The sequence below is a fragment of the Aegilops tauschii genome, chromosome 2, assembly GCF_002575655.3.
Source record: "Aegilops tauschii subsp. strangulata cultivar AL8/78 chromosome 2, Aet v6.0, whole genome shotgun sequence".
Classification (NCBI taxonomy): domain Eukaryota; kingdom Viridiplantae; phylum Streptophyta; class Magnoliopsida; order Poales; family Poaceae; genus Aegilops; species Aegilops tauschii.
The window spans coordinates 36,338,601-36,355,779 of NC_053036.3; the positions used below are offsets into that span (position 1 = coordinate 36,338,601).

A 17,179-nucleotide genomic window follows, 5' to 3' on the forward strand; every position below is an offset into this window, starting at 1 on the left:
TTGAAGGTCCGTGTGACTAGATGTACAATGTGGAATGAGAGTTTGCTGAGAAAGGGGCTGCACTATATGCAACGTGTATCACTGCTCTAGTGTTTGCAAGACGTCGATTGAAGGTTGCTGCGACATGGATAGAAGAGGACTGAGCTGAATGCATTGCTAGGTGAACTAAGATGCAGTTTGTGTTATATATGTGTAAGTGACATAGACCGTTGCTGTTTGTGCTATGAACCGGATCTGTGGTTTTTTTTTTCCTAGTGACTTTCCATTACAGTGTGTATATATCTCTATGTTGAACAACTAATGTTACCAATCGTGTAGGCTTGAGCTTAATGTATGTTATCACTTATATCTCTATGTTGAACAACTAATGTTACCAATCGTGTAGCCTTGAGCTTAATGTATGTTATCACTTATGAAAATTGTAAGTATGCTCAATTTGCGTATTATTACCAACAGAATGGTGAATGTCTTCAAATCAAATGAAAAGAGAGCTCACGTGATTCAGAAGCTACAACCAGATATAAAACGGTTATGATTAGATATAAAACACGGGTCTTTAATTCACATATATAGTTCCAGCCAAACAGGCAGTATAATTCAAGTCTCGTAAGATCATACTACATACAATATATTCACATTGGACATTATGCTCAAGCGATTTCATACGAATAGGTTTGGGTGCATTGGTATTTGTTATGATTGGCCACATATTACAAAATATAAATGGCGAAGAATGCAGAGGCTGTTGCTATCCAGGAAAGCAACCACATTATATGCATCACAATGTGGAAATGGAAGTATATTACATTTATGGAAATTAATGTGCTAATCAACCTAGTCAACATCAGTGTTTAGTTTCATTTACCTTTCATTGTAGTTCCTTTCCCTTTGACCCACCGGTGCCCTTTCTTGTGGTTTGCGGCAGATAGAGTCTTGGAAAGTACAGACCTAGAGGGGGTATCTGCAGTGACCTTACTGCTTATGGCATGGAAACATATGTCAGGTCAATTACAGAGAGAAAATGTTTGTTAGACGTGGGCATGCTTCATATGCAGTGTCAGCACCCATGTTGCTGCTTATAGAGTTCAGATGCATTTTCAATAATTTTGCTGAAAGTTAAAGAAGAATATAAAGCAGCAAGTGTTACCTTTTGTTAGTATTGAGAGCATCTACTTCAGTACCCACTGTTTCCTTTAGGGCTCCAAGATTCATGCGCTCTTTGTAATGCCCAGTTATGTAACATATCACATTCAGTAAGCTCAAATGAGCAGGCATGCAATAAATGTAATCTCATTTTTTGAAAATTTTGGACTGTTACCAAATTGAAAAGATATGTCCATCAAAGTGAGACCTTGCCAAATTGAAAAGATATGTCCAAATTGAAAATAATTACCTTAGGCTTAGGGGGTCATCTTCCTGGATCTTGACGTCGCCCGAGTACTTAAATAAATTACAAAAAAGAAATCGATTTGCAGAACAGAAAAACAGCATGGGCAGGGGGCATATGCCCCCCTCCTCGGCGCACTTCATCATGTTGTATCTATTCACTAGTTAGTTGTAGTTGAGTACATTATAATCATATAATTTGCATCATATAATCACATATAGATGATGTATCGAGACTTTATTGTCCAACTAAAATTATGTTTTTATCTTAATGCCTTTATTTTTTCATGATATACGATATATATTGTTGAAAGTATATATATGTTAATGTTCATTGTGCCTCAATCGCACTAGGGCCTCCATAATGCTAGGTCGACCCTGGCAGAGCACTTCGGTGAAGGTGGCGGCGAGGGACTGGCGGTATGGACTGTCGGCAATACGCCCAACAGCCAAGGCCGATCGCCGCCGCGATCAGGCAGATGACTACAATGATGACAACATCTCCTTGAGGCAGGCTCTGAGAAGAACCCATGGTCCCCGGTGTGGTTGGAGCTACACTAGAGAGGAGAAGGTGAGTGGCCGGAGAAGCAAGAAGCAAGAACTCCTCGGGTGTGTGCTGCGAGGAACAAAGTGCTCTGGAGGAGCGTGACTGGGACTTTGCACTAGGTGGGTTGTGCATCTCGACATGGACATCGTCATCTCTCGTCGTCACAGGCACCCGGAGGGCCCCGCACTACGTGTCACCACATCACATACATATTGGACACATATAGTATGACGGAACAAATAGGCAGCTCAAGCAGCGACCCGTTCATCCCGCCGAACTCCTCTATTAGTTCGCCGTTGACTGTAAAATTAATACATTACGATTGTTTTGTGGTAATATTGCTCAGGAACCCGCCCTTTCCCCTTGTATGTAGTAATGTGAGTGGCTGGTCTTGGCTGCCAGATAGGCTACTAGCATGAGGTGATGTGTTAGACTGGCTTGTCGGGCACACAGAGTGGTTATATACCCCAAGCACGGTCTATCTAAACTTCACTACCCCATCTCATGTACCTTCCCTTTTCTTCCTCTTGATTATCCAACTGCTTCATGTTCTCATATGTCTTTTTCATCGACACCTTAATGGTAAATTATGTTATCAAGCATCGACCTGGAACCCCACCTTGAGAAGGCATGCTATCGCACAGTAAGGCAGTAACCAGAAGTAATGATGCAACTATGCGCAGTTCTTTGTGAACTGCAATGAGTAATAGGGCATCATGGAAACTATGAAAAATGCAATGAAGCTTTGCAGTTCTTGCTACACATTATAATCTAAAATGAATCTTTGAATCGACGATGACGACGATGATGATGTGTCGCATCTATTGCAAGCACCCCTTTCTCGTGGATTTAACGAAATAAATAGAATGCTAGTGCAAAATATGTGTAGTTGGTAAGAATCCGCATCCAACCTGGAGATTCATAGGACCGAGTAAATTTATGTCCGACACATTTACATTTCGGGAACATGGCAAGTTCTGCTGGGACAAATACATGGATTAATCAAAAAGGGAACATTTGTAGCCTGATTGTGACATTTTGCCCGACAAAATATCGCTGAGCAAAATGTTTTTGGTTTCCATTGGATAGAAAGAAATATATTTCCATCGCGTAAGTTTATCACATGGGAGATTTTGTACTGCACAAGTTTGAACAAATACTGTGTCCTTCGAGGGTAAAAATGTCTCCAGCTTTCCGTGACTTTCCCAGCATACCCTCTGGACAATACAGCAGTATAAATATGCCGCAGTTGGGTCCCTGGAGAGGAGCGGTACACAAATTCCACACGAGACGAGGGGAGAAGCGAGAAAATCCAAGGTCGGAGGGGCAGAAAAGGCAGTTCGGAGGGGAAGAAATGGGGTTCAAGATAAAATTCAAGAACCTACTGCGCGCCGCGGGAAGCAGCCGATACGGCAGCGGCGGCGGCGGCGCCACCGCCGAGGCTGCACCGACGACGCCACCACGGGTTCCGCTCGCACCACCGCCCGCGTCGCCCACCTCGCCGTCCCCGCTTCAGGCGCCACGACCCCCTCCGCGTCCCGCCGGCAAGGACACGGTGAGTTCCAGCGACCTTTTCGCCGAGATCTCATTCGTCTGGTGAAATTTGGTGCTTCTGGATGTTCTTTATGTTTCCGCGTCTGTCTTGTGCACAGTTCGCGGTGGACATGTGCTCTTGGCTGTCGCATGTCGGATCGGGCGTGGTGCCCATAATTAGTTTAATTCTTGGATGGAATGGTTTGGTACTCGCGGGCCCTTCTGCTAGTCAGTGTTGTGCTAGTTCTTGTGCCTCATGTAGTTCTTGCGCGGTTCTTTGAATTCTTGGATGGATTGCTGCATATTCGCGGACCCTTCTGCAAGTTCTTCCTGCCTTGTGTAGTTTCTGAATTTCTTGCCGTTGCCGAGGGAAAAATGGTCGGGTTTTCTAATTTACCCAAAATTGTGTCCTGCCAGTTCTTCTTGGTATAATCGGTTGACTTGGTAAGCTGAGGATATCGGTGGCAAGAGAACCTAAGGATTTCCCTCTGTAGTCCGGACGATGAGGATTGCTCTGCCATTTTGTAGGATGAAGGACCGGATGATGAGGATTGGCAGGAGGTGGCAGATGATGAGGTGAAAATTTGTGTTCACTTGCTGCTAGTTCTTCTTGCTATAACCGGTTGACTTGGTAACCTAAGGATATTTATGGCAAGAGAACCTAAGGATTTCCCTCTGTAGTCCGGACCGCATGTTCTTGGTTTTGGCTGAACATTTTTCTTGTTTCCCTGTTCACCCCATTTGTGCTGGATTGAACTTTTTACAAGTAATGCTCTGTCATTTTGTAGGATGAAGGACCGGATGATGAGAATTCGCAGGAGGTGGCAGACGATGAGGTGCAAATCTGTGTTCCCTTGCTGCTAGTTCTTAGTTCAATTCCATGACTTCACTACCGAAATTTGTGTTACACTTGAGTTGTTTGTCCAATTGTTCCGAATCTGAACCTAGAGAAGGATGTCTCGTCAGTCAATAACAGTGTGCGATTTCTTTTGTACTTGTTGATTGTATTCACTGGAGTCTGAATCAGTAACCACGCTTGTTTTGTGTAATAACATAGCATACTATCGGCCTTATTTGTGCTAGAATAATGGATCTGCAATTATTTAGGATGAAGTACCAGATGATGAGAAAAGCTACACTTTGTTGTTCATGAGCGGTCAAAGCAAAAACCTCCCACATGATATTCTTCGGCATGACTCAGTGCCGCTCAACCAAAATGAATATTTTTTCGCAGCGCAAAAACTGGAAGCAACTTCTGGATGGCAAGCGAACATACCTCCGACCACCAAGGGGGCACCATGTTCTCAGTGATGTTTTCAAGTGTCCGGATACTCGTAAAGCTGCATTAGGACGCCAGGTGTGAATATCGTTGCTCCTCTGTTTTTTAAGCTCACCAGTCATAAATTGCATGTTCACCACAATGCAGTGGATTCTTTTATTGTGCTGATGATCATACCATCTGACCTCCTGAACGTCCTAGCAATACACTTCAGTAGATAACTAGATATTCGAGAATTAAATCTATAACATTTCCAATGAGCTTCTTCAGTATCCCAGTCTCTGTTCCTTGTCTAAGACAAATATTACTATCATAAAACTTGTCACTTTTTTTTGCGGGAATAAAATTTGTCAGTTTATTCTGCTATACCATCTGGGGTAGACATTGGATTCTTTCTGAAATTCTTTGATATTCGTTTCTTCTTCTTCCAGAAAAATCATTTTGTTAGACGTTAATCGTTATACTGTGCAATTATAATGGAAACTGGAACTTACTCTTCGCATTCGGATGTTGATAAGGTCATAATGTGTCTTGCGGACAATGAGAGTTTGGGTATAGAAGTTCTTAACTTCTTATAAGTTCTTGCTCCAGGCATATTTCATCTATCTAGTCTGTTTGCACGTTATGATCGATGACCCTTGAATGTTGGAACATAGGTTTTTCCCATGAAGTCCTCAAATCATTTTCCCACCCAATTTAGTGGATGATTCGTTTCTGAAAACTATAAAAGAATCTGTTAGGCTTACCGATTCTATGCTCATGCTTCAGCATTACTTATTTGAATCCATTTTGAATTTAAAATCACACAAATCATTTACACCATTTTTGTGATACTGGTTTTTGCTATGGTAGAAACGACTCTCGCGTTTGGTTGAGAAACATTCAAAGAATTTCTTCAAGGAAAAGATCAAGGTTTGTTTGCATGCAACTAATTTCATGGTAGAAGGCTAGAAACATTATTTAGTTTATTGTGCAGATCTAAACTTCCTTTTATAGATTCTCTGTCAGCATTATGCGCACTTCAGAAGAACTCGTGGAGATGGCAGCTGTTTCTACAGGGCATTCTTATTCTCCTACTTGGTAACTATCTCATTTACTTGTTTTTGATGATGTCGCTGTTTTGTTTTGCACAGAAGTTTAATACCTGGAGGCTTTTAAACAGGAAAACCTTGGATTAATGCAAGATAGTCAAGCTGAAGTTACTCGTCTAATGGAACATGTGGCTATGTCCAGAGAGAATTTCTGTCGTCTGAAATGGGATAAAGCATACTTCTTAAATCCTGAAGAATACTTTTCAAGTGTTGTTTCTGTACGTATTCTCCCAGCTTACATTATCTTACTTCCTTTATGATCTGTAACCCCTTTTTTTTTTTGTAATACTTCAGACATTTACAGACAAACGAACTCTGCATGAAAAAATACTTGCCAAATTAACTTGCTGTCTCTTATGTGTCCTGAATTGTCCAATGCCCTTGCTGAGGCTGTATTGGCAGTTATCTTACCCCATGCTGCATCACCAGAAAATATCTTTGATAAAGAACAACACCACCACAATGTTTTCACCACATATTTATTATTTGAGTGAACTACAGTGAGCCTTGCCTGAACCAATCTATTGGATAGCATATGTAATATGTAAGAAGAGTATAGAGGAAACAATACTTATGAGTTCGATGGTTTTTGGCGCATGTATAATGGAGTTATTGCTGCTACTAGAATAGCTGCCATAGCTGTGATCACATAATTTAGTCAATACCATAGGGTTTCATGTTTGTAAAGAATTAGCCGGCTATTTGAAGCATTGAGTATGTAGACAAAACAGACTTCAGAGATCAAAATAGTACATGTGTGATATATCATCATTTTCCATTTGACTAAAACCTCCACTTTCCGGAATGTTTTTTTTGCCTTGATAAATGTTAAATTGGTTCATTATGCGTACAGTATGGACACTGTCTCGCAGCTTAAGTACCAATTCCTGAAATAAAATCCAGTACAAATAGTACTGACTGCAAAAATAGTGCAGGATTATGAGCAGTTACAACAGCATTTTGCTAAATTATAGATTCTCATTTCATGATATAGCTTAAATTATATGCCTAACAAACTGTCTTCATGTTCTTTCAGGAGTTCAGTCATTTGGTCAACTCAGTTGCGAATGGGTATGAGTTCTTAACTCAATGTTCTGTAGTGATATTCCTTGAAAGACATGGCAATAAATTTCAAAATCCTGTTGTTTCTTTGTTGTTACATTTGGTTTTAAAACAAGTGCTTTTATCTTTTGTAGTCTGAGTTCTAGTGAGCTGTACAATAGAAGTATACAAGAGATCGTGCCACTCAGGAGTGAGTATACATACTTCTTGAGATATGTTCTTTGTCTACTTGTTCTCTGTATAACACATTTTTTTGTTAGTTATTTCTTTGCTAAGATTGCTGGCAGAGACTGAGATCCGATCACGAGAAGACGATTACAAATCACTTCTCCCAAAAGAAATGGATGCCCTTACGGTTAGAGTTTCCTACACTATATATTCTTGACTCAACTAATAGATTATCTGTCCTTTATGTTGTAATATTTTAATTCAATATCAATGTTGAGTATTTTCTGTGCATAAACGTGTAAACCTCAGTGTTAAAATTGTGCCACTCTGGACAATTTTACTTTGAACTGAAATGAGATAATCATGACGAAATAAGTCAACCAATACAGATTACGCTCACTGTTGCATATTTTTGGTTTTGGTAACAGTATTGCTGCAAGGAGCTGCGTCCTCTGGATGTTGAAGCCGAGGTGCTACCAATGAGGGCTCTAACATATGCGCTTGGCATTCCGTTGCGTGTCGAAACTGTGGGCGAAGGTTCGAATTGTGGAATTCAAGTGGAGCGCCTTGATTTATTCCCCCGATCGGAATCGGGGAAGGGTCCTCTTCATTTGGTACAAAGCTACTGGTCATCCATCACAACCCCTGGACCACAGGATATCGGAAGGGGCAACTTGTTATCATCTGACGGCACACCTTTGCTGACATTGTTGTGTAGGCCTAGGCACTGTGACATTCTTTATCGCAGTGAACAAAACTAAGTGTAGAAATATCACTTCCTGTAGCCTACCTGGCAAGAAAAATACTAGATGATGGTGTAGAAATCTAGTGATACTATGGGCTTTCTTTTATTGGCATCTGCTCTCACAGTACTTGTGATTAATCTTTGAGCAAAAGCCAAAAGCTGCTTCATTGGCTTGTACATGGTGTGTTTTTCTTGATGTTGTCCACAACTGCTTCTGTATTTGGTGGTATGCTAGTCGTTTTTTATTTCTCCAAGGAGTTATTCGTTTTTTCCTATATCATGCAAGTTGATATTAATTTACATCATCCGACCACAAGGAAAACTATGAACAATCGAGTGGCAGCAGCCAATCTGTCGATCCAGCACTTGTCAGCTCATTCTAAACATGAGATTTTGAGTCGACGATGACGATGAGTTGCATCTGTTGCAAATCGTCTGTTTCTCCTAGGCTCAAGGATACACTTAATTAGAATGTAATTGCAGACTTGCACCGCATCGAAACTGAATCTGCAAGTATTGAACCTTTTGGGACGAACTGTTAATGAATCATGAATACTGCTGAAGCCTGTAGAGTGTAAGTGGATTATGCTGGAAAGTTTTCCAGTTTGGTCATATTCGGGTGAGATTGTAATCTCAAAGCACTATAATGTCCCGATAGCAACAAAAACTATTCCTTGGTATATGAATGGTAGCAGAGTCACCATTTTGCTCGCAAACCGTGCCTCAAACAACAATTGTTGCATGTTTGTCTTTTCTTCAATATGGAAATTTGTTGTCTTTTATAGCTTTTTGAATGACACATTTGTCATGGTGTGGATCTGTTTCCCTGAGATTTGACCATTCTTCATAGAAAATGTGGAGAAGTACCCTGCAAACTTAGTCGTTATGAGCAATACATATGTAAACAAGTGAAACAATGGTTGGGTGATAAAATGGAAGCTGGCCAAAAGCCAGTCTCGGTGGATGATCATCTTGTTTCGATGAGGATATAATGGTTCAAAGTAAGTGGAAGTACAAAAAGGTGAATAACCTCTCTTAAGCATAGATAATAAGAAACTAGGGAATAGCCAATTAGATGCAGAGATGAGATAAAGGAATCAACCAATGGTTTCCTATCCGGTGCCGTTGTGGCCCCCCTTCCCTGGATGGGCCACTTTAGTGGCAGGAGGGCGGTTGAACCTGGAAACTATGCACCTGGTGTGCATGAAATACGATTAGAGACTCGTTTGCCGCTGTTGTAGTTGAGGTGGCAGTGGTGGTGCAAATAAGGTTTCATCGACTCTTCTCAAATCGATTGCGTTCCTTGTAGTGACATTGAGGAGCTAGAGGTTGGTTTCCCTGTCGGCAATTCGGATTGGTGTGGTTAGGTATTGGTCTTGCATGTGTTTCTTAAGGACGTTGTCCTGCGAAGGGGGATGGTGAAGTGACGAGGTTAGTCATCGGCTATGTCTCCGACCTATAAAGCCCGGCCAGTTTTAGCTTCGTCTCGGTGCTAGTGAGGTATTTGCCCCTGGCTTTGTCCGGCCAGATCTGGGGTGATTTTTTGACCCTGTTCGTCGCTTTCTTCTCCGATGCGACGGTGTGTTCGTTAAACAGTGGTCACCAATGTCTTCTATCTTACAGCGATGACTTCCTGGCTACTTCAACAATGTGTTCATGGCTTCGATGGTGATCCTTCTAAGGATCCACTCCACCCGCCGAGTGGACCGATCACAAGAGTTTGGGCCGTGAAATTCAATGAAGTAATCCATATGTTGATTGAACAAGCCAAGCATATTCAAAGTTTCTTGAATAACCTACATGGAGGGTCATATTGCAGATTTCCTATATGTACAGATTTCCCAACAACACCAAAAAAGAGAGTAAAATAAGAATCTGCTTTGTTACTTATGTAATGAAGGGTCCAACTCCATTATCTTCTTTGATTCATGAAGCTACTATGGTCACTACTCACGTTTTCATGATAGCAAGGTGCTCCCCTGTATTTGAATACTCGCCTACGGCAGCTTTGATTGATATCATCATTGTGGCAACCACTGGAATATCATAGAATGATCTAACGAGGGTCATAACTTATCCAACTTGCAGTCAATTAGGCTACATGATCTTTCCTTGCGGCATGTCTTACTATTCCATTAGCGTCTTTCACTTGATGAGTCATGTGTTTTTCAAAGCATTAATATGGATGGCTATAGTGTCGACATGGTGTAAAGTGAAGATTGGGAGGGAGGTATAGAGCGAAATCCTCGTCCGGAGTATTCCAAAGGTGTAACCTATCTAGGCAATGAAAAAGGGGTCGGTACTTCAACTAAAGGAGATGCCTGTTGGTTTATCAAATCCCCACCCAGTGTCACATGTTCCCTAGGTCTGAAGGGATCCAGTGCCCAACCGCGGAAACCTCCGGGAGTTGCATATTTGGAGGTCTAGAGCCGGCATCGAGCATCACTCATGGTGCATCAGCGAATGTAGGAGGAAGACGATGGAATTCCTCGGGTACTCGTATGTACATTTTTTATTTCCTTAAAAACAATGTCTTTGTCATGGTGGGTTTTTTGACATATGACCTTCAAACTTTGCGCAAAGAAAAAAAACGAGCCATCTTCCTCTCAACTACGGATAGATTTTCTTCTTCAGAATTTGCCTACTACTTGGATAGATTTTTTTAGGGGTATCACCAAGTTTTGTTACTCAAAATCCACATGGAGTGGGATTACAAAAGGATCATGTGAATGGACGATTCAAACATGTCATCCCTGATCAACATAATTTGAAAACTTGGCTAACCTATGGGAGTCACCATCAGTTGCTCGGCCTTCAATGGTAAAAATACAATTAAACATAGATGTTGTACTTCTGATCTCAGTGATGATAGTGCTATATGACCCATTGCTTCCATTCTCAATATCACTCACCACTTCCTTTGAATCCGATGCTATGACGAAGTCATGTACCATCAAGTCATCTGCCAATGAGAGAGCCTCTCGGCATGCTACGGATTCCATCCTGGCCACATCAATTATGCCATGTTGGGACTTGGAACATGATAGGTACGTGATCGAGTTGGGACAGGACATGTGATCGATACGTGATCGAGTTGGGACGACACTAGTCCGGCCACATAGGGCATCCTTCTCGTGTCCCACCATTTTTTTGCCCTAGTCATCTCCCCCGTTTGAAAACTCCCCAGAAGCCAGCCCCGAATCGTGTCCTTGTCTTTGCCAACAACTACTCTCGGCGAATATCTGTTTGCCGAGTGCCCGTGATTTGTATTGGGGAACGTAGTAATTTAAAAAATTGCCTACGATCACGCAAGATCTATCTAGGAGATGCATAGCAACGAGACGGGAGAGTGTGTCCACGTACCCTCGTAGACCGAAAGCGGAAGCGTTCAGTAACGCGGTTGATGTAGTCGAACGTCTTCACGATCCACCGATCCAAGTACCGAACGTACAGCACCTCCGTGTTCAGCACACGTTCAGCACGATGACGTCCCTCGAGCTCTTAATCTAGTAGAGGGTCGAGGGAGAGTTCCGTCAGCACGACAGCGTGGCGACGGTGATGATGAAGTTACCAGCGCAGGGCTTCACCTAAGCACTACGACGATATGACCGAGGTGTTAAACTATGGAGGGGTGCACCGCACACGGCTAAGAGTTTGTCTGTTGTGCTTTGGGGTGCCTCCTGCCCCCGTATATAAAGGAGGGGAGGAGGAGGCCGGCGGCCAAGGAGGGCGCGCCATAGGGGGAGTCCAACTAGGATTCCCAATCCTAGTTGGAGTCCTCTTCCTTTCCAAGAAGGGGAGAGAGGGAAGGAGGAGGAGAGGTAGAAGGAAAGAGGGGGGCGCGGCCCCCTCCCTAGTCCAATTTGGACTTGCCATGGGGGGGGGGACCCCTTGCGGCCATCCTCTCCTTTCCACTAAGGCCCATGAAGGCCCAATACTTCCCCGGGGGGTTCCGGTAACCTCCCGGTACTCCGAAAAATACCTGAATCACTCTGGAACCATTCCGGTGTCCGAATATAACCTTCCAATATATCAATCTTTACCTCTCGACCATTTCGAGACTCCTCATCATGTCCGTGATCTCATACGGGACTCCAAACAATCTTCGGTGATCAAATCACATAACTCATAGTACAAATTGTCATCGAACGTTAAGCGTGCGGACCCTACGGGTTCGAGAACTATGTAGACATGACCGAGACACATCTCTGGTCAATAACCAATAGTGGAACCTGGATGCTCATATTGGCTCCTACATATTCTACGAAGATCTTAATCGGTCAAACCGTATAACAACATACGTTGTTCCCTTTGTCATCGATGTGTAACTTGCCCGAGATTCGATCGTCGGTATCATCATACCTAGTTCAATATCGTTCCCGGCAAGTCTCTTTACTCGTTCCGTAATGTATCATCCCTCAACTAACTCATTAGTCACATTGCTTGCAAGGCTTATAGTGATGTGCATTACCGAGAGGGCCCAGAGATACCTCCCTGGTACACGGAGTGACAAATCCTAATCTTGATCTATGCCAACCCAACAAACACCTTCGTAGACACCTGTAGAGCATCTTTATAATCACCCAGTTACGTTGTGACGTTTGATAGCACACAAGGTGTTCCTCCGGTATTCGGGAGCTGCATAATCTCATAGCCAGAGGAACATGTATAAGTCATGAAGAAAGCAATAGCAATAAAACTAAACGATCATTATGCTAAGCTAACGGATGGGTCTTGTCCATCACATCATTCTCTAATGATGTGATCCCGTTCATCAAATGACAACACATGTCTATGGCTAGGAAACTTAACCATCTTTGATTAACGAGCTAGTCAAGTAGAGGCATACTAGGGACACTCTGTTTGTCTATGTATTCACACATGTACTAAGTTTCTGGTTAATACAATTCTAGCATGAATAATAAACATTTATCATGATATAAAGAAATATAAATAACAACTTTATTATTGCCTCTAGGGCATATTTCCTTCAGTCTCCCACTTGCACTAGAGTCAATAATATAGTTCACATCGTCATGTGATTTAACACCAATAGTTCACATCTTTATGTGATTTGTGCACATCGCCATGTGACTAACACCCAAAGGGTTTAATAGAGTCAATAATCTAGTTGACATCGCTATGTGATTAACACCCAAAGAGTACTAAGGTGTGACAATGTTTTGCTTGTGAGAGTAGTTTAGTCAACGGGTCTGTCACATTCAGAGCCGTATGTATTTTGCAAATTTTCTATGTCTACAATGCTCTGCATGGAGCTACTCTAGCTAATTTCTCCCACTTTCAATATGTATCCAGATTGAGACTTAGAGTCATCCGGATCAGTGTCAAAGCTTGCATCAACGTAACCCTTTACGACGAACTTTTTGTCACCTCCATAACCGAGAAATATATCCTTATTCCACTAAGGATAATTTTGACCGATGTCCAGTGATCCACTCCTGGATCACTATTGTATCCTCTTGCCAAACTCATGGTGAGGTACACAATAGGTGTGGTACACAGCATAGCATACTTTATAGAACCTATGACTGAGGCATAGGGAATGCCTTCTCATTCTCTTTCTATTTTCTGCCGTTGTCGGGTTTTGAGTCTTACTCAACCTCACACCTTGCAACACAGGCAAGAACTCCTTCTTTGACTGTTCCATTTTAAACCACTTCAAAATCTTGTCAAGGTATGTTCTTATTGAAAAATCTTATCAAGCGTCTTGATCTATCTCTATAGATCTCGATGCTCAATATGTAAGCAGCTTCACCGAGGTCTTTCTTTGAAAAACACCTTTCAAACACTCCTTTATGCTTTCCAGAAAATTCTACATCATTTCCGATCAACAATATGTCATTCACATATACTTATCAGAAAGGCTGTAGTGATCCCACTCACTTTTTTGTAAATACAGGCTTCTCCAAAAGTCTGTATAAAACCATATGCTTTGATCACACCATCAAAGCGTATATTCCAACTCCGAGAGGCTTGCACCAGTCCATAAATGGATCGCTGGAGCTTGCACACTTTGTTAGCACCTTTAGGATCGACAAAACCTTCTGGTTGCATCATATACAACTTTTCTTTAATAAATCCATTAAGGAATGCAGTTTTGTTATCCATTTGCCAGATTTCATAAAATGCGGCAATCGCTAACATGGTTCAGACAGACTTAAGCATCGCTACGAGTGAGAAAATCTCATCGCAGTCAACACCTTGAACTTGTCGAAAACCTTTTGCGACAAGTCGAGCTTTGTAGATAGTAACACTACCATCAGCGTCCATCTTCCTCTTGAAGATCCATTTATTCTCTATGGCTTGCTGATCATCGGGCAAGTCAACCAAAGTCCACACTTTGTTCTCATACATGGATCCCATCTCAGATTTCATGGCCTCAAGCCATTTCGTGGAATCTGAGCTCATATCGCTTCCTCATAGTTCGTAGGTTCGTCATGCTCTAGTAACATGACTTTCAGAATAGGATTACCGTACCACTCTGGTGCGGACCGTACTCTGGTTGACCTACGAGTTTCGGTAGTAATTTGATCTGAAGTTTCATCATCATCATCATTAGCTTCCTCACTAATTGGTGTAGGAATCACTGGAACTGATTTCTGTGATGAACTACTTTCCAAATTCGGGAGAAGATACAATTACATCATCAAGTTCTACTTTCCTCCCACTCACTTATTTCGAGAGAAACTCCTTCTCTAGAAAGGATCCATTCTTAGCAACGAATATCTTGCTTTCGGATCTGTGATAGAAGGTGTACCCAACAGTCTCCTTTGGGTATCCTATGAAGACACATTTCTCCGATTTGGGTTCGAGCTTATCAGGTTGAAGCTTTTTCACATAAGCATCGCAGCTCCAAACTTTAAGAAACGACAGCTTAGGTTTCTTGCCAAACCACAGTTCATACGGTGTCGTCTCAACGGATTTAGATGGTGCCCTATTTAACGTGAATGCAGCTGTCTCTAATGCATAACCCCAAAACGATAGTGGTATATTGATAAGAGACATCATAGATTGCACCATATCCAATGAAGTACGGTTACGATATTTGGACACACCATTACGCTGTGGTGTTCCAGGTGGCGTGAGTTGCGAAACTATTCCACATTGTTTCAAATGAAGACCAAATTAACTCGTAACTCAAATATTCGCCTCCGTGATCAGATCGTAGAAACTTTATTTTCTTGTTACGATGATTTTCTACTTCACTCTGAAATTCTTTGAACTTTTCAAAAGTTCCAGACTTATATTTCATTAAGTAGACATACCCATATCTGCTCAAATCATCTGTGAATGTCAGAAAATAATGATACCTACCGCGAGCCTCAACACTCATTGGACCACATACATCAGTATGTATTATTTCCATTAAGTCAGTGGCTCGCTCCATTGTTTCAGAGAAAGGAGTCTTAGTCATCTTGCCCATGAGGCATGGTTCGCAAGCATCAAGTGACTCATAATCAAGTGATTCCAAAAGTCCATCTGCATGAGTTTCTTCATGCGCTTTACACCAATATGACCTAAAGGACAGTGCCACAAATATGTTGCACTATCATTATCAACTTTTCATCTTTTGGCATCAATATTATGTGTATCACTACGATCGAGATTCAGTAAACCAATGACATTGGATGTAAGACCATAGAAGGTTTTATTCATCTAAACAGAAAAACAATTATTCTCTAACTTAAATGAATAATCATATCGCGGTAAAAATGATACAATCATATTCATGCTCAACGCAAATACCAAATAATATTTAATTAGTTCTAATATTAATCCCGAAGGTAGAGGGAGTATGCGATGGTGATCTTATCAACCTTGGAATCATTTCCAACACACATCGCCACCTCGCCCTCAACTAGTCTCTGTTCATTTTGTAACTCCTATTTCGAGTTACTAATCATAGCAACTGAACCGGTATCAAATACCCAGGGGCTACTATGAACACTAGTAAATTACACATCAATAACATGTATATCAAATATACTTTTGTTCACTTTGTCATCCTTCTTATCCGCCAAGTATTTGGGGTAGTTCCGCCTCCAATGACCATTCCTTTGCAGAAGAAGCACTCAGTTTCAGGCTTAGGTCTAGCTTTGGGCTTCTTCACGGGAGTGGCAACTTGCTTGCCATTCTTCTTGAAGTTCCCTTTCTTTCTTTTGCCCTTTTACTTGAAACTAGTGGTCTTGTCAACCATCAACACTTGATACTTTTTCTTGATTTCTACCTTCGCCGATTTCAGCATCGCGAAGAGTTTGGAAATTGTTTCCGTTATCCCTTGCATATTATAGTTCATCACGAAGTTCTAGTAACTTGGTGATAGTGACTAGAGAAATCTGTCAATCACTATCTTATCTAGAAGATTAACTCCCACTTGATTCAAGTGATTGTAGTACTCAGACATTCTGAGCACATGCTCACTAGCTGAGCTATTCTCCTCCATCTTGTAGGCAATGTACTTGTCAGAGGTCTCATACCTCTTAACATGGGCATGAGTCTGAAATACCAATTTCAGCTCTTGGAACATCACATATGCTCCGTGGCGTTCAAAATGTTTTTGATGTCCCGGTTCTAAGCCGTAAAGTATGGCGCACTAAACTATCAAGTAGTCATCATACCGAGCTTGTCAAACGTTCATAACGTCTGCATCAGCTCTTGCAATAGGTCTGTCACCTAGCGGTGCATCAAGGCATAATTCTTCTGTGCAGCAATGAGGATAATCCTCATATCACGGACCCAGTCTGCATCATTGCTACTATCATATTTCAACTTAGTTTTCTCTAGGAACATATCAAAAATAAAATAGGGGAGCTATACGCGAGCTATTGATCTACAACATAGATATTATGCAAATACTATCAGGACTAAGTTCATGATAAATTAAAGTTCAATTAATCATATTACTTAAGAACTCCCACTTAGATAGACATCCCTTGAGTCATCTAAATGATCACGTGATCCAAATCAACTAAACCATGTCCGATCATCACGTGAGATGGAGTAGTTTTCAATGGTGAATATCTCTATGTTGATCATATCTACTATATGATTCAAGCTCGACCTTTCGGCCTCAGTGTTCCGAGGCCATATCTGCATATGCTAGGCTCGTCAAGTTTAACCCGAGTATTCTGCGCGTGCAAAACTGGTTTGCACCCGTTGTATGTGAACGTAGAGCTTATCACACCCTATCATCACGTGGTGTCTCGGCATGACGAACTGTAGCAACGGTGCATACTCAGGGATAACACTTACACCATGAAATTTAGTGAGGGATCATGTTATAATGCTACCGCCGTACTAAGCAAAATATGATGCATAAAAGATAAACATCACATGCAATCAAAATA

The 17,179-nt window shown here is 41.7% G+C and overlaps 1 protein-coding gene across 5 annotated transcripts; it reads left to right on the forward strand.

The window, feature by feature from the left end:
• Positions 1-3,276: 3,276 nt before the first annotated feature.
• On the forward strand, positions 3,277-8,056 carry LOC109737105 (uncharacterized). Of its 5 annotated transcripts, none has more exons than XM_020296328.4 (11): positions 3,277-3,488; positions 3,995-4,042; positions 4,255-4,302; positions 4,701-4,823; positions 5,598-5,657; positions 5,742-5,825; positions 5,908-6,054; positions 6,873-6,907; positions 7,033-7,088; positions 7,159-7,253; positions 7,495-8,056. In XM_020296328.4, the coding sequence occupies exons 1-11, from the start codon at positions 3,288-3,290 to the stop codon at positions 7,825-7,827; spliced, it is 1,230 nt and encodes a 409-aa protein (XP_020151917.1). In that variant the 5' UTR covers positions 3,277-3,287; the 3' UTR covers positions 7,828-8,056. The 5 variants fall into 5 exon arrangements, with proteins under 5 accessions (XP_020151917.1, XP_045088480.1, XP_045088477.1 ...); XM_045232545.2 differs by having other exon boundaries at positions 7,175-7,253; positions 7,495-7,917; XM_045232543.2 differs by having other exon boundaries at positions 3,336-3,488; positions 4,574-4,823.
• Positions 8,057-17,179: the final 9,123 nt, after the last annotated feature.